The sequence below is a fragment of the Dermacentor albipictus genome, unplaced genomic scaffold (genome assembly GCF_038994185.2).
Source record: "Dermacentor albipictus isolate Rhodes 1998 colony unplaced genomic scaffold, USDA_Dalb.pri_finalv2 scaffold_11, whole genome shotgun sequence".
NCBI classification, from domain to species: Eukaryota; Metazoa; Arthropoda; class Arachnida; order Ixodida; family Ixodidae; genus Dermacentor; species Dermacentor albipictus.
Window position 1 is genome coordinate 5618166 of NW_027225565.1, and position 26044 is coordinate 5644209.

Here is a 26044-nt window from a genome sequence, read left to right on the forward strand (position 1 = left end):
TCACGTTACGCAAGCAAAACCGGGCCACCAGCGCCATTTTGTTTGCGTCGCACCTACGTCACGCATCGAAGAAAATGGCGGAATGTCCAGAATAGCGCCCCATCAGTGCATGCAGAGGTTGTGCAAAATTGCCACTCATAAACATATTGCAAAAAATGAATGCGGTGAGTTAAATTCCGGGCTTTAATATTTCCCACTGTATTTTTTCAAAATGAATAGACTGATATTTTGCAATTCAGGAACACATTCTCCCTCTTGTAGGATCTCGAACATAAGCATGATGTGGAAAGGAATTCACTGACGATTACAATACTCCCTAATGTAAAATTTGAGCACAGCTCTATACGTGTTTTCGTTTTGCAACATATTGAAGCAAAGAATTTGACGGAGACATGCAGCAGAGTCGGCGATGATCGAAAATCTTATCTGCGGATCAAGCGCACTGGCTTTTATGTATGACTCAATGAACGTTCCAGCGTAATCGCTGGTGCCCGCACGGCTACCAGAAAGTACTGCACAATTGACGTCGTGCATAGAATCAGATTACAAAAAGCTTTGGTGGCAACAGCCAAAGGATAGAACTACAGTCGAACCCACTTATAACGATGCCAGTTTTAACAATTTGTCAAATATAACAATGAGAAGCTGCTGCACCTTCAACTTTTGCATGTTTTCCATGGTGAAATAACCCGTTTACTACAATGCCCCGATGTGGCATTATCGGTTATAACGATGAAGTCTGGCTGCTGAGTGTCCAAGTCGAATGGTAGTAAAATGCAAAATCCTTGAAAAGAAAAAAGGAAAATGAGAAATCCGAGCTGCTGCATGATGGGCCGCTGCTCCAACAGCCGCCGCGTGCTCATTTTCCAGCCATCTTTGCGCGGCTCTCTCTCGTCATCCTTCCACCCCTCCGAACACGAATGGGCTGCGCGCATAGCTCTACGCCGCCCCACCTTCCGAAACACAAATGGACCACGCCAACTGCGCCGTAAGCAGATTGTTCGCATGTTGCTCGCTGGCTCCTCATTCATCCTGTACTCCATGCTCCACCTCCCTGCTGGTGCTGAGCCGTGCTCCCACAAGGGTTGCAGAAGATAGTGCTAGCCTCTCCTCCTTCTCTCAAGAACCACTTCTCCCCTCATTCAGCGCAGTTCTGCAAGCAGCTTAATCGCTCACGTTCGCATTAATTGGTTGCGTCAAAGTTATTCCAGGCCACGTGGTTTCTCAGCCCCGCTTGATTCGCCGCCGAAACAGAAGATGGCCGATACACCCGCTGAGCATCAGCAATGCACGACGTTGCCGGTGAAAAGAAAGGGTGCAGCTATAGATTTGGAAACTAAGTGCTTCAAACCGATGAGACGATCATCACGAATGTGCTTACATCAGATAGCGACGGCCATGACAGCAGCGATGGTGCGGTAGGGCCGGCTGCCTCAAACGTTGCTCTCACAGGCGAGAAACCTTTCCGCTGCAATACGTTTCACAAGGAACCTTCCGCTGCACTATGTGGAGCACTTGGATGCCTTGGAGAAGGATGGCGGCAAGCTTCGTGTATAGCATGCAAGGCTGACGGACATAGGCCGTTCTCATACAAGCCAGTGAGAAGTACGTGGCGAGATGCTTGTGGCGATCTCTCCTCACCGTTTATTCTGGATTTCTCAAGCTGACAGGCTGCCGCGGCAGCCTTCTTGCAATTTTTAAAAGGCCCTTTCGGGGCCACCAAAGCGATGCCTCGGCGGTGCTCGCATATTGCTTGCTACCCGTGACACCTCAGTGCAGTTGTTCTAGCATTGCCATTCTTAAACGCTGACAGCCGCGGCTTGTTGCACGCGATCGGAGCGCCCAGGAAGCAGTTAAATGAGTAAATACAATCAGCAGCCAGATGGAGGAAATGGACGGAGGATGGGGAGGGGCAATGGCCTCCCCGCATTATAGTTTTCTCACATCAGCTCTGCCATCCCCCTATTTTGATTTTTTTTTGTGCAACCCAGCTATAATTGTTATAGCTGGGTTGCACAAAAAAATGTATGTATCGTTATAACAATTAAATTTTTGTGGCACTCGAATATTGTTATAAGTGGGCTCAACTGTATAGATGAGTCGAGAAACTTCCGATACATGCAGGCATGAAATACGACGAGGGATGTTTACACTTGCTAGCTGGTGAAAAGCAGTGACTAAAGGACAAAGAACTCATTAATGAACAGACGACAGTGCACTACTCTGGCACCATCTCGCAGTAGTCGTCACCGCAGACATTATGACTGCGCGGCACTATGCTTTTCTTCTGACGTTACTGCCATACCCTCCTCCCCCCTTTTCTTCTCGAGCCATCTTCGCTTTCTCCGCTTTGTTCAGCCCCCGATGCACTCCCCATTCACTCTTTCATCCGCTGTCCTCGTTCGCTCAGTTACGCCGGGAATGCTGACGCTCGACACAGAAATGGGCGCCTAGAAGCTGCCCTCTAAAAGAAAGTCAATGCCCCGTGCTGGAACAGGCAAAAGCAAAATTCTTGCATCTCATTGCGAGGCATTATAGACAATTTGCTTGTATCTCTGCAGCATGGTGTGTGCATCTAGTCATAATGTACAATCAATGCAAGTACGCTTTGCATGTGCAAGAGATGCCCAAATCACAAAGACATTCAACGTCCTTTGCATGACCCTTGTCTGCCACGTATAAGTGGGGTATTTTATATATGTGAACTAGACATCATTAAACTTGTGTTATTTGCTCTGTTGTAGCACATCCAATGGATATTTGTGCTTTGCTGGGACACATGTGAAATGAAAGAACTGTCACATATTAGACAACTTCTGAATCAAGTTTTTATAAAATTTGCTACATTTAAGAGAGAAAGCTGAATTTTACCAACTGCAGAAAGCAGAATCGCAATTTATGGCCTTACTGCTTCTAAAAAAATTACCAAATATCAGTAAGTTTAGGAAAACAAAGGACAAAGCTTGTTTACAAGTTCATACCTTTTCAACAAAAACAGACATAGCAGTTTTGTAAATTGACCCTTTTAAAGGGACCCTAAAGAGAAACACTCAAGTCAGCTTAGACTCAAAGAATTTTTTAGAAGCTCTGTAGCTTCAATAATATTGCACAGGGAGGCTGATTATTAAAAAATAAAATGAAAGGCAATGTTTCACTTTTCTGAATTTTAAATTGAAATCCCAGCGTCAATATGTCATTGTGGTATCACGGATTTCGAAGTGCCTCATCATATTTGGGTCATGACAACTCAGTAAAGGTTCTCGAGACTTGCTATGTTCAGTCTTTCGATCCTTTACAGTTCGATGCAATCCCATCTCCACCGATAACAAAAATCGGGTAGGCCCGAGCAGCCGCTGTAAAAATTTGTGACATCACGGCAAGCTGTTGCGGGAACTCCAAGGTGGCGGTGCTACCCGTCCTTGCTTCTTGCATCTTTTCTGGCATGCAAGCCCCTTCTTGCAGTGAAGTGTCGCTCTCGGTATCGCAGAAAGGCTATTCACTAAAACAGCTCAAATTGCTTTCTTTCTCTTTAGTGTCTCTTCAAATGCTTTGAAGAGAATAGCATTTCCTTCCTATAAACGGGTTTTGAGAGACAACATTTGACGTGCATGCACATCACTTAGCAAGAAATTCAACCTCTTTATTGCTCAAAAACACAGGAGGGCTGCTGATACACTCTGACCCAAGCCTTAAAATCAAACAGGCTTCAACAATTCCTTGTACAGTAAAACCTCAATAATTCAACCTTGGTTTATTTGAAAATTCAGTTAATTCATGGAACTTGTACAGCCCCATAATTTAGTATGCAAATTATACTGGATAATTCGAAAAGCCTGCATGCATCCATCCAGATAATTCATAGTTTCCTGTAGTGGCCTCCAAGGACATGCTGTGAAGTGCTTCTGGCTTCGCATATTTCAGAAATGGTGTTAGAACTATAGCAGCCATGACATGTCTCGGTCTTCTGCAATTGCTTCGATTAAATAACATTCATTCTCTCTGGCCCTTACAGAACATAGATGCATGGCCTTGGAGATTGACTCTGAGAGAGCCGTCGCAGGGGCTGTGATTTTGACACCACTGATTGAGTGAGCACTAGATTCCGTGATGTGGGTGCTGATAATCCATACAGCTGCGCAAAGTGCCTACATTGTGCGGGCGTGCATGCTAATTTTATGTTATGTTAATCCATATTAGCTTTCAGTGCAGAATTACATAGAACACAGGAACGGAAAAATAATTAAATGGAAAAGCATAGGCAGAGCACTGTTGAAGTTTTTCTCTTTTTGTAGTTCCTAGTTTTTGGCGTAATTATGGAATGAAAGCTACCGTGGATTGTGCTCACCGATAACATCACAAACCCTTTCATGCCTAGCAAAAAGGGCAATTGAGGGCTTTCCCCATTCCCTCATTTAATAATAGATAGACTTGGTAAAGTCGATGTACATTCATACTTGAAAAGCAACTGCCTTATTTCTTTGTCCTTTTCTGTGTTAGCACTGTTCTTTATCCCCCATTTAGGCTCACGACAGAGCCCAGGTTGCTGCCACAAAAGGTAAGCGAGGTGGTTACCAAAGCAAGCTTGTAGCAAAACTCGGCTGCTGGTTCGGCATGCTCGGCGGTTTTAGCTGCCGTGTGACAGACGACCCGTGCAAGATGCACAAGCTGCTGTGGGTTGAGTGAAGCAGGGTCTGTGCAAGGGGAAGGGAAAAAACAAGTCTCATATCAAGACAGTGCAAGCTTCTTCAGTTCAGTCATGCAAGACAATGCAAATTTAGTTTTTTCCCTAGAGCTGAGTGAGCTCAGCAATGAGTGGAATTCGCTCTCAAACGTTGCTGTAAACCAACCACATCAGTGGACAAATTTACAAACGTACAACATTAGTGATGTTCTTGTATTTGACAACTAGATACGAAATGACATTACGAATTATTTCCTGGTGCAGTGGTCATTGTTTTTCTTGGTTTTTGGTAATTTGCTGCTGCTGTCATTATTTTTCACAGTTTTTGTTGTATAAGTGCTCTTAATACTGATTCCTTTGTTTTGCTGCCTTTGTTTTTCTGACAAATGCATTGTTAGCCAGCTAGACAAGATCGAGAAACCATTTTGAGTTAATACGATTCTTAGTGTTGCTGTCATCTTAGTATGCATGCGTAATTGTTATCCACACCTGTAAAAGCCCTGTAACAGAGCCAACAGTATTCATAGATAAATAAATTCAATATGCGCACTATACGACATGGAGGTAGGGTCACGTATGCAGCAGAGCGAGCAGTGAGTCCTATACGCAAGGTACTTAATCAAAATTCTGCTTCAATAAGGTACTTCTTTCAGGCTTGCAGTGATACCTGATGGCGAAACAAGAAAGTAGTGGGGTCATTTTATTCCAGATGCCACCACATTACAAAGACTCACTGACCCACAAAATAAAAACATCATTCCAATTCCACATACCATAGGAATCAATGATATGGTGAAAAAAAAAAAAAATCAGCCCCCAAGCGTTCCGTACAGATGGTTAACCAGCAAAGCTGAAACGTGCGGCCCCGGTGTTTATCACTGGGTTAAGCCTCACAATGGCTTGGCAAGGCCGCCGGATCCTCAGTACACAGTTGCTGCTTGCGCTCGGCTGTATGAGCCTGTTCTTGTGCCTGGGCTGAAGCATTGGCAGGGCGTAGATTAACTCGTTCTTAGTTCTGCTCACGGCGTTGCTGATCGAAAGCTGCCTGCTCCTCAGGAATACACAGGATGCGTGGGCTACCCATTTCGGAGTCGGAGAGAAACTGCTGCGCGCGCACTTGGCTGCTTCAGATAGCAACAATGTCACTACTGGCGCAGCCAATTGCATATGTTTCTGTGCGCATGGAATTGCACAGGAGGAGTTTTCAGTGTACAGGCAACAGACGGTTGAATCGGCTAGCTATATATATAGCTTTGCTTTATTGTATTAGAGGAGGCTGCCTAGTACTATTCAGGGTTCTGCAAAGTGTTATCAGATGGCAAAACAGGTACACATCACGAGTACGGTAGCACAAGACAAGATGTGAACAAGGAAGGAATTGGAACAATCATGTTTCCTACCTTTTCGTCGTCTTGTTTTGCACTGCCATTCTCTTAATGTTTTGTCATTACCAGCTAGCCTGCCTGCCACTTCTAGGCCCACATGACATGAGGAGTTGTGGATGCAACAACAATGACATGATGACAGCCCAAAGATGACAGTATGGCGCTGGCACATGCATGATGACAATGGTGATGGTAACTATGATGACACCTCAATGACAACAGTGACAACGGCAGTGGCATGCTGATGGCAATAACATGACAACGAAGACAGTGATGAGACTATGGCATGAAAGCACCCAATCCTAAAGCTATTACACTGGAAATCAAGCCAATACAAGCAGCTACTTGCAAAGCACAGAACTGAGGAAAAGAATGCTTCAGCTCCATAGGTACATCAGTACCCATGACAACAAATACAGGATGCTATCCATCTAAACCAATACCATACATATATTTTCCCAATCAAAATTTCGGTTCTCTTGTATCACATTCTGCGTTAACTTTATCCTATTTAAATTGATGCACTCAGTTATTCATTGTACACTGATGAAGTAATGTTACAACTTGTTCTGTTACAACCTGGACTCAACCCACAGTAGTTTACTGGCTAAACTACCGTATTTGCACAAATAAGCTTTTTTTTTTTGAAATTTCCAGCCTCGCATTATATTCAGGTTCATGACATGTATAATTGTAGATGTATATTTTTTCTCATTTGGAGAGACTGAAAATTTCTCCTTTAGTTATGTTTGTGGTCACGCTATTTACGTGCAATACGGTACTTTTCAGAGTTAGTGGTGTTTGACAAATTCTGCGCATCTGACTTGCGATTAAACATTTTTTTATCTCTATATAGGCAAAGCATTCTAAGATAATGTCACAGCATCGTAGTGATGATGAACCGAAGCACTGACAAAAGTATGAGATAAAGAGATAACTTATTAGGCAAACTTGTGCGCAGAAAGACAAGCAAAACTCAAATCACAATAGCAGCCAGCATGATCGTCAGTTATAGAACTAAACTGCATTGATCGAGTTTGTCCACTTGGTACACGTTTCAGCGTGCCTTCCAGATTCGCTGTTGTCGCTCATGTACACCTGAAAATGTGCAAAACCACGGCTCCCGTGCACTCAATCTGATTAGATGTGCCTCGTTCGCTAGAATATTGGTGATAACGTCAAAGTAATTTCCAATATCATAGGTGTATCTTACTTCGAGCAATGGTTTGATAACAGCAATAAATCAGTAAAATGAACGCCGGCTGAAAGTAAAGCAACACATGGCAATATGCTCTACTGTTTCTATAAAACCACAGTAGTCACAATATGAACTGGTAGTTTGCCTAAGGTAGAACAAATACCTGTTTGTAATTGCCATCACTGTTAACCAGAAAAAATTACCTTAGCAGAGTGTGTGTGCAGGCCAGTTGGTGATTCATGATTTGGGAAGATACACTAAGGAACACACGAGGCGAATAAAGGAGCAACATGAAGCGGTACTTACAATTGATGATTTAATGAAACGAACGCCGAGCTTATATAGATCAGACACACATGTGTACCAGAGAAGCAACGAAAAAAATAAAAATAAAAACCAATAAAATCACATAGCAACTTTTCACAGGGGTGCAATATTAGTACCAAGATAAACATTGAAGACTGCTGAGGCACCGAACACGTGTGTATCACATAGAAAGAAACAAAAGTTCTTTCTAAGAAACAGCAACATACAGTGAGCTGACGCAATCACCAGCCTTAAAGCACCGCATGGCCACTGCCTCTACAATCTCTCTTTCCAGCTGACCATTTTTTCTGCCAATAATCTCAGTCTTTGGTAACAAAAAAGAATAGCCCAAGCAGCTACAGCTATGAATAGCCAAGTTTGACCCTCCGGCAGCCCCCTGGAAAACGCTCGTGCTCACACAAGCGAATGTTAATGCACCTACTGGTTTGTCCAATATAGTATCTGCCGCACTTAAGTAGAATCTTATAAATGACACGTGTTATGCAAGGCACATTCGAATGTGTATGCTTCATTTCACAGGAGGTTGAACCTGTGGTTTCTCCTACCACTATGCTACACAACTTCGAAAGTTTACAAGGTGCTGAAACGACAACATCAACCCCATATTTACATGAAATCTTTTTAAGATTATTGGAAACTTTATGTATGTAGGGAAGTGCTCCAAATTCTTCCTACTAGCCTGTTCATTAGAAATTGCTAGTTCTTTGCCCTTTTCCAGAGCTTAAGAAGCAGTCATTCGGCAACTGCAAGCGAAAGAGAGCTCGGAAAACCCGCCTTTTGTATGCCATGCAGAACTTGGCATTTGCAGTTGTACCATGTGGTACAACTTGGGGCGAGGGGATGCCGAGCTGTGCCACTCGGCACTTTGCCTTTTTGTTTCAGGGTCATATTTAAACACCCAAGACTTGTCACCTGTGATGACGCTGTCTAAAAAGTGGGGGTCCCTTTCACACAAGTCCCAAACTTCCTGACATGTTTCAACTCGGCATAATTTTTGGTTGTCCGTTAGCCACTTTGGGCAAAATATTCACTCACACTTTTCGCATCTGCAAATTATTTTTCAAAATCTTGTGAACGGTACTTTTTAGAGTGTTTAGTGTGCTAAACTGACTAGAAGGACACTCAAAGGAACGGTCTGAGTACAAAAGATTTCTCACACACGTACGTCACATTTTTGTCGGTCATGGTTGTTGATGGTCGACCATCACAGGCTTCATTGCCGACCTCTTCTAGACCTTCTCAGAAGGCCTTGTGCCACCAGTAGACTTGGTGTTCTGACAAATAATTATCGCCAAACACTGTCTTTATTATAGGAAAAGTTTCCACTGCGGACTTGCCGAGTTTCACAGAAAACTTTATAGCAATCCGTTGTTCTAACGAGCACTGCATTATGGCTTACAGAGGGAAATAAAAATGAGTTTCGTGGAAAAGCCTGTCATTACTCTCCAGATGGTTGCGAAGGACTAAGTGATCACGCATGCATAAGCTAAATTCCCCCTCCACCAATTCCAACCAGCCCTAGTACGCTGCTAGATATAGTGACTTCACAATATAATCACTGACATTACTTTTGACATTACTCTCTGCATATGAGAGGTCGCTGCATGGGACATCCTCGCAACCAGAGTAGCCAGGTCCCAACTTCACAAAAGTAGCCACTAAATTGTCAGAAGTAACCCATACAATAGCCAGCCACAATTAAAGACGAGGAAAGTAGCTAAGAAGGTAGCCACACTAACGAAATGATTACCTACCTTATAGCATATGCATATCCACTATCTACGAGCTAGCAAATGTAAGTCAGTTGGCAACACTGAAATAGTGCATTTTAACACATCACTGCAAACAAATACAGGACATTTCAAGGCATACTCAAGCTACCTAGTGCATTAGCATGGTCCTTTCAAAGACCCATTGTTACTTATATGCTTTTCGTACTTGATACCTGCAGTAGCCAAAGCGTAGCTAGGTAATAAAGAGCAAAAACATTATTTTAGCTAAGAGGTCTCAAAAGTATGCAACTTGGTGTAAAGTAGCTAAACATATGAAGAAGGTAAATACAGCACAACGAACAACGGAACGAAATATGTTAGGTGCAATGCTAAAAGACAGGAAGACAGTGGTGTGGCTTAGAAATCAGACAGTGGTAGCCTATACTTTAGTTGAGATTAGCAGGAAGAAATCAAATTAAGGCAGATAATGTAACGCATAGATGAGATAACCTGTGGCATATTAAAGCACAAGATTGGGTCCCAAGAGAAGTGAAACGCAGTTAAGGACGGCTGAGAATTATGTGGTGATAAAATTAGAAAATTTGCAGGCAGAGGATGGAACTAGTTGATTAAAGACAGAATTGAAGATCACTGAGAGATGTTTACATCCTGCAGTGAACATAAATTAGGCTGACGACAGTAACGAGCCAAAGAGTGACAACCCTGCTCGCCACCATTCACTCACCAGACATTGCCTGCTCAATCAGGTCGCCATTACGACGGCCTTCCTCTTGCTTGTGGCCACTGTGCGACTGCGGGCAGTTGCCAATGGGCTCTGGTTCATCAGGTGCACAGCACAGTGCCAGTGAAGCTCGCATGGCATTCGGAACCTGTGCAGGAACTGCTCATTGAAGTGCTGGTTGATTAACAGAACAATAAACTAAACAGGAAGGTTAAAGGAATGCTAAGAGAATGACTTACATATTAGTGAATTAAACCCTTCTACAGTGCACCAAATAAGCAACTTCTACTATATGACCGTGAGGATGCTTGATAAGCGAGAACAGATGCGAGAACGAAAGACGGGTGGCGTCACCCCCCTTTAAGTTGCTGCACTGGCGCACTGTGATGCCACGGACTTCAACCACCTTTCATCACGTCTAGCTGATTCCTTTTTTCAGTGAAGATGAAGCACATTGTAATTCTGAAGTAGTCGAAGAATAAAATTTGCCAGTTTTGAGAAGTTTCACAATGCCACAATGGCCCAAACACAGAAAGACGATATGAACTCCGTGACAACAGACCGATACACCAGTACTGGGGTTTCAGCTCAAAATTTTGAGAATGGAAGTTTCGTTTTGTTTTCTATTCAAGCAATCCACATATTACCACAAAATCAATATGTAAATTTAGTTTTGAAAACATACCATACGAGCCTAATCTGATTTAGTGTTGTCTCCTTAGCATCCCTTTCAGGTGAATCAGAGAAGTGCACTGCTACAATAGCAACGTTGCCTCTCTATACCACAGTAAGTGTACAGCAGAAGAAATGCAACAATGAAAGACAAATTGTGCACCACCATTATTTTAGGTTGATTTCCACATTGAAAAACACTGCTGTAACATCTGTGATTTTGACTACATTTACTCAGGTCTAGTCAATTGCCTAACTGTATCAATAATCAAAGACAAGCTAGCAAGTTCCAAGAACTTTTCCTGCTCTAAAATAGCCAAAACAGAAAAAAAAGCAGTCCAATATTCTTTACATCGCACCAGTGTACCAGTGCTGAGTTTTAAAAGGCAAAATTCATTAAAGGAAAATTTGAGCCTCATTACTGCAGTAGTAATTAGCCAACTTTTTCTCCCAAATGAACAAAATGAATTTCGTAAAAACCACTTCACCAGTCTAAAGTTATTTTGCTGTCGCTCTCAAGTGACCCTCTAACTTGTTAAAAACGCTAGACTGAACGTTAACATCAACACTCACACTAAACGTTTAGAAAAAATCAGGAGCTCCAGAACTACATGTACTGCAATATATATGAGAACCTCATGCAAGCGCAGTTGGTGCAGAATTGAAATAAGCAATACCCAACTGCACACACTACAGAATAAAAGGACATGAGAAAAGTGCTACTGTTAACTGCTTATTTAAGGACAGGAAAGAAATAAAGATAAAAGGAAGGGAGACGCAAGGATGGTGATGATGATGATGTGTGGTGTTTTGTGGCGCAAGGGCCAGGCTTGGCCAAAGAGCGCCATGACAAGTGGTGATGTTCACGATGTATTGTAGAAGATGTGACTTGGCTGTAAAGTGGCCTAAAAATAATCTTAGTAGAGTGCGTAAAATCTACTTGCTATAAAATTATGGCGATAACAAATGACGAATACTATGAACATTAAAATCCATCGTAAAAGAATGATGCAGAATAGAAAATTATATGAGATAGTAAAAATGCCTGGAGCACTGTTGCCTCGCCAGAGCCCTTGAAACACAAGGGCCTAGAGGCATGTGCTATACGAAAGAACTATCACAGCGCCATCCTCTGAAGAGAGGAGACGCTACGAACATGTGGGGCTAACAACATGCAACACAACATCTTTCAGATAACTTAGGACTGCATTAGTGTCGAAGAGCGGTTCTGGGCCGAGTAACATTACAGGATGAAGGGGAATATGCTGCCGGTATGCTAACAGAAAATGTTTCTTTCTTTCAGATTCGGCTTTCCGACACTCCAGGAGGACATGGAGGACGGTCAGCCTCTCTCCGCATCTCCCACAGGTTGGGGGCTCATTTCCAGTGAGTAAAAAATTGTGGATGCCAAATGTGTGTCCTATTCTTAGATGACAGAATAGGACATCTGTTCGGCGGGATTTTGTAGTAGAGGGCCAGAGTCTTAACTGTGGCTTAATTAGGTGGAGCTTATTATCTGTTTCCGCGTCCCACATGCGCTGCCAGTGGCCGCGCATCCTCCTTCGCAAGAAAGGCCTGAGATCTGTGACAGGCACCTCAGCGGTAAGGTTAACGGCTTGCGATGGGATAGACATGGCCATCTCGTCCGCCAGAATGTTGCCCTCGATGCTCTTATGGCCAGGCACCCAGCATATAATGATATGCTGGTTAGATACGTACGCTTTACACAAGACGGTGTAGAGTTCATTAAGTACTGGATTTCTGTGTGTCTATATGGTGACATGAAGGCCTTCACAACGCTTAGGGAGTCTGTATATATCGCTGATTTTTGAAGTTTCGATTTTCTTATGTGATTTACAGAAGACAGTACTGCGTAGGCCTCGGCCGTGAAGATACTTGTTTCCGGGTGCAGTACACCAGATTCTGAGAAGGATGGGCCGAAGGCAGCATACGACATCCCGGCATTTGACTTCGAAGCGTCTGTGTAGAACTCTGCGCAGGAGTGCTTGTGCTGGAGTTCAAGAAAATGCATTCGGATTTCTATCTCTGGTGCGTGTTTTGTTGCTTCTAAAAAGGATATGTCACATTCAATCAGCTGCCACTCCCAAGGTGGTAACACCTTGGTTGGATGCATTAGGCGAAGCTCGTGAAGTGGGACACGGATTTCATCACTAAGCTCCCTCACACGAAGCGAGAAAGGCTGTCTTACAGAGGGACGGTTATGGAAAAGTGTAGTACATGTCATATCGTTAACAGTGTGAAAACATGGATGCTGATGATTGGAATGTATTTTCAGGAAATATGTAAGGCTTATGTAAGTTCTCTGTAGATGGAGGGACCATTCATTTGATTCCGCGTATAAGCTTTCAATCGGGCTAGTTCTGAAAGCGCCAGTGGCTAAGCGGATACCTAGATGGTGGACAGGATCTAGGATCTTTAGTGCGCTCGGAGCGGCAGAGTTATATACGACGGCGCCAGAGTCCAATCGTGATCGAATTAGGCTCTTATAAACATTCATCAAACACTTCCTGTCGCTACCCCATGTTGAGTGGGATAGAATTTTAAGTAAGTTCATTGTCCTTAGACATTTTTCTTTAGGATATTTAATGTGCTGTATAAAAGTAAGCTTGGAGTCTAGTATAATACCTAGAAATTTGTGTTCTTTGTTGATAGGTATTTGATGTCCACAGACTTGAACACAAGGATCTGGAACCAGGCCTCTCTTTCTAGTAAAAAGAACACAGGAACTTTTGTGGGGGTTGATTTTAAATCCGTTTTCGTCTGCCCATTTGGAAACCTTGTTCAAGCCCTGCTGTACCTGTCTTTCGCATACTGTGAGGTTGCAGGATTTGAAGCCTATTTGTATATCGTCTACGTATACGGAATAAAAAATGGCAGGTGGTAGTGAAGCACGTAGTGTATTCATCTTAATGATAAAGAGAGTGCAGCTGAGCACGACTCCCTGGCGTACACCAGTTTCCTGCGTAAAGGGACGTGACAGTTCATTGCCGACTTTTACACGGAAGGTAAGATTGGACAAATAGCTTTCAATAGTGTTCAGCATATTTCCACGGATGCCCATTCCCGACAAGTCTCGCAAGATCCCGTAACGCCATGCTGTGTCATACGCCTTCTCCATGTCGAAGAATATTGATAGGAAAAACTGTTTATGAACAAATGCATCGCGGATATTTCCTTCAATGTGCACAAGGTTATCGGTAGTCGATCGTCCTTCTCTGAATTTACACTGATTGGGATCGAGCACATTGGCGAGTTCAAGGAAGTGTATGAGTCTGCGATTAATCATTTTTTCGAAAAGCTTACAGAGACAATTTGTAAGAGCTATCGGTCGGTAACTTGCCGCCAAGGAAGGGTCTTTACCCTGCTTAAGAACAGGGACCACAATCGCTTCTTTCCATGTGGATGGGAGGTATCCCGCAGCCCACATAGCGTTGAGAAGTGTGAGCTGTGTGTCAGTGTGTAAGTTTCTGATCATTTCGTACATGACTCTATCAGGTCCCGGTGCAGAGCTTTTGCATGTGGTCAAGGCAGCTCTCAACTCAGCAATACTGAACGGCCGGTTATAAGGTTCATTCTGTCTGGATTTTCGTATTATTGGCTTACATTCTTCTATGTGTTTGTATTTCAAAAAGGATTGCGAATAATGGTTTGAACTCGACACGCTCTCAAAGTGTTCTCCAAGTGAGTCTGCCTGATCTTTCAGTGTTTCACCTTGTGTGTTCACCAAAGGAAGTGAGTATGTTTGTTGCCCTTTTATCCTATTAACCCTGTTCCAGACTTCTCTCAGGCAGCTTCTCTCTCCAGGAGTTGATACCAGATAAAAATTTCTGCCAACTCTCTCTTCTGGCCTGTCGGCGGGTTCGCCTGCCTTGGGATTTTACTTTTTTAAAATTGATAAGATTCTCCGCAGTGGGGGAGGCGCGTAGCAACCCCCAGGCTTTGTTTTGTTTCTTACGAGCGATTCTGCAATAGTCGTCCCACCACGGGACACGCCGTTTGCATGCTAATACATTTACTTGTGATATACATTTAGTTGCGGCATCTATTATGAAGGCTGTGAAATATTCCACGGCAGCATCAATTCCTAACGAGGACATGTCATCCCATGATATACTAGTTAAGTTTCGGGATTTCTCCCAGTCTGCTGTCTCAATCTTCCACCTAGGAGTCTGTGGTGGATATTCGTCTTCTTTAAGTGTTCTTAATAGCATGGGGAAATGGTCGCTTCCGTAAGAATTATTCGTAACTTCCCATTCGAGTTCAGGCAGTATGGACGGGGAAACTATGCTCAGATCAATGGAAGAAAAGGTATTGTTCGCAAGACAGTAATATGTGGGTTTCTTCTTATTCAGAAGGCACGCACCAGAAGAAAAAAGGAACTGTTCAATGAGTCGACCTCGTGCGTCTATACGAGAGTCGCCCCACAGGGTGCTGTGTGCATTGAAATCACCAAGAACAACATAAGGTTCCGGTAATTGATCTATAAAGGATTGGAATTCAGATTTCGTTAATTTGTAGTGTGGGGGTAGGTAAAGCGAGCAAATGGTGACGAGTTTATTTAGAAGAGCAGCTCGAACCGCCACTGCTTCAAGGGGCGTTTGTAGCTGTAAAAGCTTACAGGAAATGCTTTTATGAATACAAATGGCAACACCGCCTGATGATACGACAGCATCATCGCGATCTTTGCGAAACTTGACATATGGTCGGAGAAAGTTTGTGTGTTGTGGTTTAAGTGTGTTTCCTGTAGGCACAGCACTTTTGGATTGTGTTTTTGGATAAGTTCTTGTACGTCATCAAGGTTCCTAAGAAGACCTCTGACGTTCCATTGTATGATTTGTCTAGCCATATTGGAAGTAAATAAGTGCTGTGTGTATGGAAACGGAGGTGATGCCTTAGGTTACAGAGCTCTTTCGAAGCCCTGTAACGGAGGTTCTGCCCTTTCTGGAGCGTTCGAGGGAGCCTCGCCGCTCCTTAGGCGTTTGGTGCGCCTTGAGGACAGGTGTAGTGTCCATTGCTTCTTGTGAGGCGCCGGACACGTGCTCTTGCGAGCGAGAAGTTACAAGGGAGAGTCCTGCCTTGGAGGGCAAGACCCCTGCGCCCACCAGCCCGGAGGTCGAAGGGGCACCCTGCGGGATTTGGCTGCGCCGGCTGTTGCCAGCGCTGGAAGGGGCCGGAGCAGTTGGGGCAGCCTCGGCTGCGCCCACCTTCGGGGTCGATGGTCCCCTTTGCTGTGTTGACGGAGCAGCGCTAGCTGCAACCGCCGCGGGGGCAGATGGCGTAACTGCCGACTCACTGCCTGTGGGTCGGACACCCGCCGGAGGCCGTTGTGACGCTGTCCCCTTACGCGCCACATCGGCAAAGCTGCTCTTAGACAGGTATGACACCCGCCTACGTGCCTCTTTGAAAGATATGTTTTCTTTGACTTTGATTGTCACAATCTCCTTTTCTTTTTTCCATGACGGGCAGGACCGCGAGTATGTGGCATGCTCGCCATCACAGTTGACACAATGTGGAGTGTTCTGGCATGTTTCGGAGCAATGTTCAGTGTCACTACACTTTGCAGATGTCAGCCGGCCTCGGCCGTTCTGTGAACTGTGGCCGAACCTTTGGCACTTGAAGCATCTGAGAGGATTGGGCACGTATGGCCAAACACGAAGTTTGATATAGCCAGCCTCGATGGACTCGGGGAGTACACTTGAGCCGAAAGTGAGTATCAGGTGTTTTGTTTGGATTTCTTTTCCATCTCGCCTCATCTTAATTCTTTTGACATTTATAACATTCTGTTCGCTGAAGCCCTCCAAGAGCTCAGCCTCAGTGAGCTCCAGCAAATCATCGTCCGAGACAACGCCACGGGAGGTATTCATCGTGCGGTGCGGGGTTACTACTACTTGGGTCTCCCCAAATGATACTAGCTGTGGCAGCTTCTCAAATTGCTTCTGGTCACGGAGCTCCATGAGGAGGTCACCGCTAGCCATCCTCGACACCTTATATCCTGGGCCAAAAACTTCGGTAAGGGACTTAGATACTAGGAACGGGGAGCTTGTTCGTACTTGTTTAGCTGGTTTTTCTGCATGGATTACATGAAAACGAGGAAAATTGTGGACTTTGCGTCCAAAAAACTGAAAGACCTCTTCGGTGCGCCCTCGTTTCTGAGGGCGATCAGGGAGTTTAGGAAAAGCGTTTTCCATAAGTACAGCTGGGTTTTCGGCCGCGATGCCGACCACCCACCATGGAGCCCAACAGGGGGACGTGACAGGAGCTCCTGCTATAGAAACCCTGCCAACGCCAGCCGTACATCGCTGCTATAACCAAATACAGCATAACCAAGGCTGGCTAGCTACACAAGGTTAACCCTTGCCGCCGAGAAACTAGGAAGTGAGGAGAAGTGATGAGAAGACAGGAAAGATGAAAAAGACGAGAGAGAAAGACGAGGAGATGCAAGGAGGTCAGACAAAACTAGAAATCACTCACGCCCTACATTGGAGGTGTAGGCGGGGGAAGATACATATAGAAGATAAGGAAACCGAATGAGGCGGGCACTACGAACACATAAGCCCTGTGACTGGTGCACATAACAATCAGCATGGAAACTGTTTGTACAAGTTTGTCACTGTGACAAAATGCAACAATACCATCATCGTGCTCTGCAGCAACGGCAGGTGGTGTCAGCATTCCAAAATTATCCATTCCATAAGTGGTATGACATACTAGCTAGCACAGTGGTGAGCGATCATCTCAGTACATGATGTTCTGGACAGTTGTCAACAATGTGTTATCAAGAATCTGGTCACCATGGCAGCCACCACAGGCATTTGCTGTGACATCATTACTAGTCCGAACAAGACTACGAAAAAAAAGGCGGGCCAGGACAGAGCGCTAAACTTCAACTGACAAGCTTTACTCAGAAAAAACATGCAAAGAGGCCACCGTATGTTCAAATAATTGCACAGACAGACCCGTAAACGAATGTGCCAAGTAGGAGACAACCAAATGCAGAACAAAGCCAATAAGCGCCCACAAGTTGTTACAAGGCATACACCAGGTTCTTCTTGAGGTACAACACTTATTTATCAGTGAGTGCCAGTGATAGAGAGCTTACACATTCATCAGCAGCTTTTGAAATGCAAAATGCCTCAAATATTCTCCTATATAACTGCCCGGTGAACTGCCTGAGCACTTGCATGCTATGAAAACATGCGGAACATTTACGAGTCCATCTGCAGCAGTGGTAAGCCAACTGGCCAGTGCTTCCTAGAGCGTTTACAGCGTTCTGGTGCTCCCTAAGCCAGTCATTCAAGCACCTGCCTATTTGTCCGATATAGCACTTTACTCAGGGAAGTGGAATCTTGTACTATAGCAACCCCCCATTACAGGTAACAAAGTGGGTGACGAGCTCTTTAGTGCACATACTGCGACTCTCAGCATTGTTTACCAACCTGCACATTCTTGCAAGCTTTAGTGGTGCTGAAAACAACACCTACATAGCGCTTGTTTGCCACACTTTTTAGGTGCTCGGACACCCTGTGTACGTAAGGCCACAGGGCGCCAACTGGGACGTGCATTATTGCACCAAGTGGTTGCCGGGTTGGCTTTTACCTCTTTAATGAGGCTCTCAGTGACTGACACCAAGGTGTCAGCAACGGCTCGCTTGTTGCTGAATGCTACAGGAAACCTGGTTTAACTATAACACCACAGGCGCCGGGAAGTTACGGAAAAGTGACACGATGCAAGTCAAAATCTGAAGCCATTCCCTTACCACACATATAAGTTGTTTCTATGGGTCTGGTTCGCAGTGCTCATAGTAGAAACTGCAGTGCTGACCTTTATAGGCAGAAATACGGACTATTTTTTTGTCTTAGCTGATGAGGTGAACATCAGGACGAAAAGCTGCAAGTTCTCCAACTATATATGTCAACAGGTGGGACGACTGTAATCCAACATTGGTGGCTCTTGCTGGGAAGATGATGGCTCCGGTCAAGTCATTGAGAGTGACTGAGCATAAATAAGGATATGGTTGCAATGTATCTCTCGTACAAAAGGAACAGACAAAGCAGGAAATGACAGCCCATGTTTAGGCATACATCGGGGACACTTCCGTTTGGACCAGACACCGAGGAGGAAGCGGCAGTTGAGTTGTAAGGATAAATGGTGCAATAAGCACAAACATTCATATAATATGATGTTCACGTGTTCTTCCTGACAAACGACATGCCAGAGGCCAAACATCGGGACATTTTTCTGGCCAGCTGCGGGACCAATGTCTTCAGTCTCCTGCTCAACCTCCTCAAGCCAGTCACACCGCATGTTCAGACACTGAGTAAACTGCTCATTATATTGCGCTCGCATTTCAACCCGGCGCCGTCCACACTAATGGAGCGATTCCGCTTCATCAACCAAAACCACCGGGAAGGGGAGACACTCGAGCAGTTTGTTATTGTGCTACAAGGTTAGTGAATGCCTGCACCTTTGGGGACCAGCTGGACTTGCTGCTCCGGGATTGTTTTGTCTGCAGCATAAACAACTCTGCCATGCAGAAGCAACTCCTGGAGCTACCCGAGCCCTCACTGGATGATGCCATGAAGGCAGCGCTGGCGATGGAAGCTGCAGTCAAGGATGCTGGCGAGACTGCACGTGCAGCCAGCTCACAGTCTGCTGAAGCAGTGATCAACAAGTTGGCGGCAAAGGGCAGTACCTGCAGTCACTATGGTGGTGCCCACTCCCCCTCACAATGCCAGTTCTCCCAAGCACAATGCTTCACATATGGAAAAACTGGGCACCTGGCGCGGGTATGCCGAGGTGGAAGGACGAACGGCGGCGGCGGCGGCGGCAGCAGCACCAGCAGCAGCCTGGATCAAGCCCAGGTACCACACAAGCTTGCAGCCAGGGTAGCCGTCGCAAGGGTACGCGGCGGAGACATGTGGTAGCAGGCTCAAGTTCCTCCACGACCAGGCTCCACGTCGAGGCCGAGGGCCCACCAATTTTCCAACATGTGGCACACAGGCCTTGTTCCGTTGTCTGTGCCACCCTACATGCTGACCGTCAAAGTCTGTGGGCAACCCATTTCCATGAAGCTGGACACAGGGGCCCAGTGTGTCGGTGATGTCCAGGAAACTGTTCGAGCGTACCTTCCCCGGCGTGTCCGTTGAGGCTTTGGGCATGATGCTGCACAGCTACTCCGGGCAGCTCTCCCAGGTCCAGGGTCAGGCCCAGGTCAGTGTTCACTTTGGTGACAGGGAGGCAGTCTTTCCCCTTTACTTAACCAAGGGGCCGTCGCCAACGCTGCTAGGCCGAAACTGGATTTATGCAGTGGGCATTTGTCTGCCGGAATACCAGGACGCCAGCCTGCATGTGGTGAAAGACGTCCCTAGCCTCCTGACCGAGTTTGAGTCCCTGTTCCAGCCAGGGGTGGGCACATCTGCTAGCACGACGGCTGGCATCTATGTACCTGAGGGAGCCCGGCCTTGTTTTTTCAAGCCTCACCCACTGCTGTTAAACCTGAAGGACAGTGTCACCCAGGAGCTCCACTGGTGACAGCGAGGGTATCCTGGTACACGTCAAGACATTTGAATGGGCCGTTCCTGTACCTGTCCTCAAGCAAGACGGCAGTGTCAGGATCTGCGGGGATTTTAAGGTTACCGTCAACCCCGTCGCTACCATCAAGAAGTACCCGCTGCCCCGAATTGAAGATGTCTGATCCACGTTGTCCGGGGGAAACAAGTTCATGAAGCTCGACCTCAGAGATGCTTACCAGCAGCTGGTGCTCCAGGATGCTTCCCGGAAGTATGTCACAATATCGGTAACTTTGGGGCTCTTCCAGTACGTGTGCTTACCATTTGGTGTGGCCTCAGCGCCAGCCATTTTTCAGAGGGAGGTGGACAGCCACTTCAGGGGCATGAGGATTGGCAACGCACTTGGATGCCATCCTGGTTGGACGTTGTGGACGTTGTGCAGGTTCTGCACAACGTCCTAGCACGACTGCAGGATGCCAGTCTCAAGCTCAAGCTGGAAAAGTGCATTTTCCTGGCCCCAGTGTTGAGTACCTCGGACACGTCATTTCTCAGGCAGGTCTAGCCTTGGCTCCCGGCAAAGTTGATGCTGTGTTCAAGGCACTTAAGCCCCAGAACAAGAAGGAGCTTCAGAGCTACCTTGGCCTCATCAACTTCTACAGAAGTTTCCTGCCGAATATGTTGGCGCACCTACAACCACTCCATCTTCTGCTTCGAGACGGTCAGAAGTGGGTCTGGAAGAAAGAGCAGGACATGGCCCTCCAGAGCAGCAAGGAGCTAATCACCAAGGCTCCAGCGCTGGCACACTTTGATCCGGCCAAACCTGCCATCCTGACTGTAGATGCATCGCCGTATGGCATGGGAGCCGTCCTGGTGCACCGAGACCAGCATAGCCAGGAACACCCTGTGTCATTTGCTTCTCGTCGGCTTCATGCTGCAGAGCAACGCTACAGCCAGCTGGACAAGGAAGTTCAGTAAAGTGGAAAGTTGGGCTAGTTGGTGAGTGATCATCATACCTTGCTGGTGAAGCAGCGCACTGACACGGACACAGTGAAGACAAACAGGAAAAAACGACACTCGCTGCACTCGCAACTATTTTATTACAGAACACATACTTCATATTTAAATACCTGCACACCCTCAGGCATCAAAGAAAATCAAGGCAAGATTTAAGGCCTTTTTAAAAAATCATTTGCCCGCGCATACTTGGGCGTCTTTTTTCTGCAATAAAATAGTTGCGAGTGCAGCGAGTGTCGTCTTTTCCTGTTTGTCTTCACTGTGTCCGTGTCAGTGCGCTGCTTCACCAGCAAGGTATGATGAGGACAAGGAAGGCCTGGCCCTCACGTTCGGGGTCGAGCGCTTTCACCCGTACCTGTGGGGCCAGAAGTTCTAGGCAGTCACGGACCACAAACCGCTGTTGGGGCTGCGAGGGCCTGACAAGGCGGTTCTCGTGCAGGCATCACCTCGAGTGGTACGCGGGGCCTTGAAGCTGGCAGCCTACAGCTACCACATGGTCTACCGTCTGGGCAAGGACCTGGGACTGCTGATGCCCTGAGCTGCCTGCCCCTGCCAGAGCTGCCTGCTGCTGTTCGAGAGCATGCTGAAGTGTTCATGCTGGAGCATGCGTACCCGGATGCACTCTCCAGATTTGCCGTGTCACAGGCGACCAGCCGGGACCCAGTCCTGTCTCAGGTGGTCAAGGCGGTGGCACAAGGGGAGGAGTTGGTTCAGCGGGCCTATAGCCACAAGGCCACCAAGATGAGCCTGCAGCAGAGCTGCCTATTGTGGGGTTCTAGGGTGGTGCTCCCACTGTCTCCGATCCAGGGTCCTGCAGTTGCTGCATGCGGGTCATCCTGGCATGGAAAAGACCAAAATGGTGGCCCGGTCCAACATTTGGTGGCCTGGCCTGGACCAGGACATATGGTGCAAAGCTGCGAAGTCTGCCAGGAGCATCAGCGGGCCTCACGTCATGTGGAAATGGTCGGTCTTGCACCACTCGCAAGGCCGGCCACTGCAGACCCTCCGGGCGGGGCGAGGCTGGCTCAGGCAGCACCCGGCGTTGCCACGCCCGACCCATCAACACCGCTGCCAGACCGTTATTCGCCTGGATAACAGGGGGCCCTCAACCCAGCTGGGACGGTGGCAGAGTTTAGACCACGCATGATATTATTTTACATAGAGCCTGGATGTATATTGTTTGAATCGAACAAACAGAGGGTAATGGGTGTAACGAGCATGTGACACCCCCTCTGGCATAATTTTCGATAGCACACTAGGCTCGGTGGCCTGCCAGGCTCAGTGGTCACCGCACGAAATAAACACCGGCGAGCACAGCTGCTCGGCGATCAGTCATCGTTCATCACCACCACGCTGTGGAGCATTACTCTTACAGAGGGTGCCTCAAGCCCCCCCCTCGTTCACAAACCCGGGGGGATCGTGACAGGTGCCTAATGATGACAGTGATGAATGTGTCGACAGCCCAGAGCCTAATGTTGGCGAACCCAAGGTACCAACGTCCGCACAAGTGCTAGACGCGGCAGACCTGCTGCGCCACTTCTTTGGCGCTAACAATGACGGCGAAGACGGACTCGAAATAGTGGCTGCAGCTCAAAAAGATATCATTCGTCTTAAGAAGACATGGCAAAATCTATCAAGGACTTTTTTTTAGCGAAGTGAGCCACCAGCTGGTGTGATATTGATCTATCAGTAAGCCATTTGGCATGAATAAAGTAGCAATTCCTTGCTGTTCTTTCTTTTTTCGTTTGTTTTTCTCCATGCAATGGCCTTTTTTCTTTTTTTCCGTGCGGCAGGCTGTTGTGAGATTTCGTGGTGAGTACATCCTCTCTTGGTTGCTAATTGTGCGTAGAAATGGTTAGTGGCTATACGCCTCGTGCACCGCCTATAGAGGCGCCACTCAAAGCCACCTAGCGGACGCTTCCAACAGTACACGTGGGAGCAGTAGCAGACGACAACCCTTTGCAGCAAGGATGGCTGAAGTTCGTGGCTGCAATTTCTCCTTTGTTCGGGTGCCAGGCTGCCTCTTCTGCGGTAACAGCTGTAGGGAAGGTGCTGACCTCTGTGCGAGCGGGTATGAACACGATGTTACCGGTGTTTGGGACAACATGGTCCACATACGTGCAAGGTGTGTCCCGCAGACAAACGCCATGAACACCATTTACATGACGTGGAGCTCATGTTCACTAGCCGATAAATTTTGTTGAGTGATGCGATCTCTCTATGGCTTCTTTTATTCTACCCTTGCCCGTGCTGCTTCTGTACCTGAATAATAAGCACCCGTCGTTAGTGCGGACTTATATCAAACAAATCCGTACGGTGCGATGTCTGCTTATGCCGTTGTAATTTTTCTGCTGATGAATACATGTGACATCGCCGAATAAGTGCAGTTGGAGTCGCCTCAAGAAGAGTAATTGCCAATTTATTGATGGAAACGCGTACACTAGCCAACGAAGTCATCAAACACACGGATTAATAAAAGCGCGTGTTAGTGCTGTACCGCCGATGCGATTCTGCTGCATACGCCGATGAACTACCGTTCCCGCTGCAGTTTGTGCAATTTTAAATTCCTCAAGGGAGCTGCTTGGAAACGTACAAAGCTAAAGACTGACTAACTTTTCAGTACTTTTTTATATTACTAGAGAGAGGTGCCACATGATATATTTAAAGGCACTGCAGCGTAAGTATAAGAAAGAATTCAGTTGTTGAGTACAAAACTCATATGCAAGAAGGGACTACGTTGTGAAACAAATCACTTGGCGTGTTAAGTTTGCTCAGGCAGCATCGAGGTGTGATGACTTCCTAAACGGGACGCGAACTTTTCAGCGAGAAATGGAACAAAAATACCATATGCAGCAGCTATTAGCAATTCTCGCTCTGAACTACCTATTTCCTAAACACATTTCCAAAAACGTAAACAATACACCTAAGATGCCCTCGGGTGAAAAGAATAAAGCTGTTAAAGAAGCACTTCCTTGGTATCACTGCCACAAGACACAGCGTGACTTATACCCTCTACAAACAAGGCAGGGTGAAAACTTCGCAGCTCAAAAGAATCAACAAGGATTATGCATGGAGCAACTAGCAACAGTTAAACATAGGCGAAGCCATGCATAAGCTGGTGCGAGGATTTACCGCGCCACATGAAACCAACAATTTCAGTTCTTGCAAACTTCAGCAGCTTTAACATACAATGCAATGCACTCGTGCAGCCGTGCTGCCTAGCTAGCACAACGCGGTAAAGAAGCGGAAAACAATATAAGCGGAAGACAGCATTCCGAACTTTAGCGAAATGCCTTTAAACCTCATGCTGCACTGCAGACGAACTTTGTTGCTCACACGTCTGACTATGATTGAGTGGAAAAAAACACCAACGAGACAAAGGAAAGGACGAGCAAAGGGAAAGAAGGGGTGGGGAGCTACCTCGCGGTAATGCAATCAAGCACATGCGTGGGGTGGGGCAGGGGCGGCTGGTGCACGTCGTGATTTCTGATGCGCGTTTTGGCCGCGGCTGCGCATGCTGTAAGCGCGGCTAAGCGCATATGCCGCCACGCATCCAGCTTTAGAGGCAATCTCCAGCGTGTTCAAAAAGTGCACGTGTTGGGAGGGTGCGGCATCACGTAAGCTATCTTCCTGTGCGTTAAGTATTGAAGGTTGCATAATCTCGAGTTTTGGTAACCCATTGGAGCAAGAGGCAGACGAAGCATTCGCTCCCCACTGCTGATGCTTTTCATGATAGTGTCGTCTCAGTGCCAGCGACACTATCAGCCACAAGAGGCGGAGTGCACGCGAAAGCGTGGCTGGCTTCGCTTATTTCGTACTGTCTATGTGAAGATATCTTCGAAGTACGTGGCATGAAACTGTGTCATTCGTCACCGAGTCTCAAATTTATCAAAATGAATTATTTCCTCATTCCAATTGGCGTTTTTTGATTGCCCGATAATTCAGAAAATTCTGCAGTGCCTTTTTGCATAAGAAAAATTGATCGGCGACTGTATTTATTTGCATAAAGGGTCGAATTTTAACGCAAAAAAAATTTAAGTGGAACCAAGCAAAATGCCAATTTTACCTGCTTTGTCATATCGAGGTTCAACAGTACTAAGATAGGTTTCGACATCAAGATGGAAAGAGGCAAGATCTATGTTTTGTAAATCGCAGGAACTGTGCAACTAACCTCGGAATGGGCTTTTCCTGGCTTTGGATACACCACCTGGCTGTTACTAATCGTAGGGCTGAAGAGCTGTCGCTGGTTGTGGTCGGTATCCGACGTCCCAACATTCTCGCTTCGCTTGCGCAGCAACTCTGGAAAACAAAACCAAACAAGAACAGTGAAAGTTTTTGTTATGGCTATTAGTTGCTTTTGAACTGTGCAAATTTGATCTCTTAATTCAGCGCACAATAAAAGACATGCAGCCTTGCTTTCAGAAATACCACTACCATGAAAAGGAATTGAGGCAGGCTATGAAAATGCAAACTTTGAGATTAATGCAGTGATATACATAAAAAAGAACCAAAGTAATTTCATACGTTTATCGAGGGAAGACTCTGCAGTAACTCAAAAACAGAGCTTCAATGCAGGGATGAGCTTGGACACATGTATGTTGAGAGTCTGCCTACTGCCAGTATTCGATGATTGCCACCCAGGGTTCCCAGATCGCTCCAACCACAGGTAGCCCAAATGTAGTCAAAAGTGAAACATTTGGGTAGCCCAAAAGTAGACAAAAAGCTGTCTTTTTGGGAAGTCATTTCTTAAGTGTATTGAATTAATTTTCGGTCAAAAAACCTA

The 26044-nt window shown here is 46.2% G+C and overlaps 2 protein-coding genes across 28 annotated transcripts in view; one reads left to right on the plus strand and one right to left on the minus strand.

The window, feature by feature from the left end:
• LOC135911390 (uncharacterized) overlaps nucleotides 1-26044 on the minus strand; it is a 149268-nt gene that overhangs the window by 40810 nt on the left and 82414 nt on the right. For all 6 annotated transcript variants that reach the window (XM_065443648.2, XM_065443646.2, XM_065443642.2 and 3 more), the window contains 3 exons: nucleotides 25433-25560; nucleotides 10049-10193; nucleotides 4573-4691 (listed from right to left, as the gene is read on the minus strand). In XM_065443648.2, coding sequence (XP_065299720.1) covers nucleotides 4573-4691; nucleotides 10049-10193; nucleotides 25433-25560 — 392 coding nt within the window. The remainder of the gene's footprint in view (nucleotides 1-4572; nucleotides 4692-10048; nucleotides 10194-25432; nucleotides 25561-26044) is intronic.
• LOC135911391 (uncharacterized) lies at nucleotides 65-25553 on the plus strand. Of its 22 annotated transcripts, none has more exons than XR_011509357.1 (6): nucleotides 80-164; nucleotides 4522-4555; nucleotides 12021-12103; nucleotides 12578-12766; nucleotides 16302-16747; nucleotides 21701-22990. XR_011509357.1 is itself a non-coding variant. In XM_065443658.2 (5 exons), the coding sequence occupies exons 4-5, from the start codon at nucleotides 12049-12051 to the stop codon at nucleotides 22354-22356; spliced, it is 711 nt and encodes a 236-aa protein (XP_065299730.1). In that variant the 5' UTR covers nucleotides 70-164; nucleotides 4522-4555; nucleotides 10768-10832; nucleotides 12021-12048; the 3' UTR covers nucleotides 22357-22990. The 22 variants fall into 22 exon arrangements, 10 of the variants coding, with proteins under 10 accessions (XP_070384499.1, XP_065299730.1, XP_065299723.1 ...); XR_011509349.1 differs by lacking the exon at nucleotides 80-164 and adding an exon at nucleotides 10768-10832 and having other exon boundaries at nucleotides 3626-4555; XR_011509350.1 differs by lacking the exon at nucleotides 80-164 and adding an exon at nucleotides 10768-10832 and having other exon boundaries at nucleotides 3626-4555; nucleotides 16302-16444.

Bases quoted from the DNA above. Each gene is read 5' to 3' on its own strand.
- LOC135911391 (XM_065443649.2), top strand. From the start codon at position 110: ATGCAGAGGTTGTGCAAAATTGCCACTCATAAACATATTGCAAAAAAT. The intron at 165-4,012 runs GTGAGTTAAATT...TGGCCCTTACAG, and splicing joins TATTGCAAAAAATGAATGCG to AACATAGATGCATGGCCTTG. The intron at 12,104-21,700 runs GTGAGTAAAAAA...GTTCTCGTGCAG, and splicing joins AGGTTGGGGGCTCATTTCCA to GCATCACCTCGAGTGGTACG.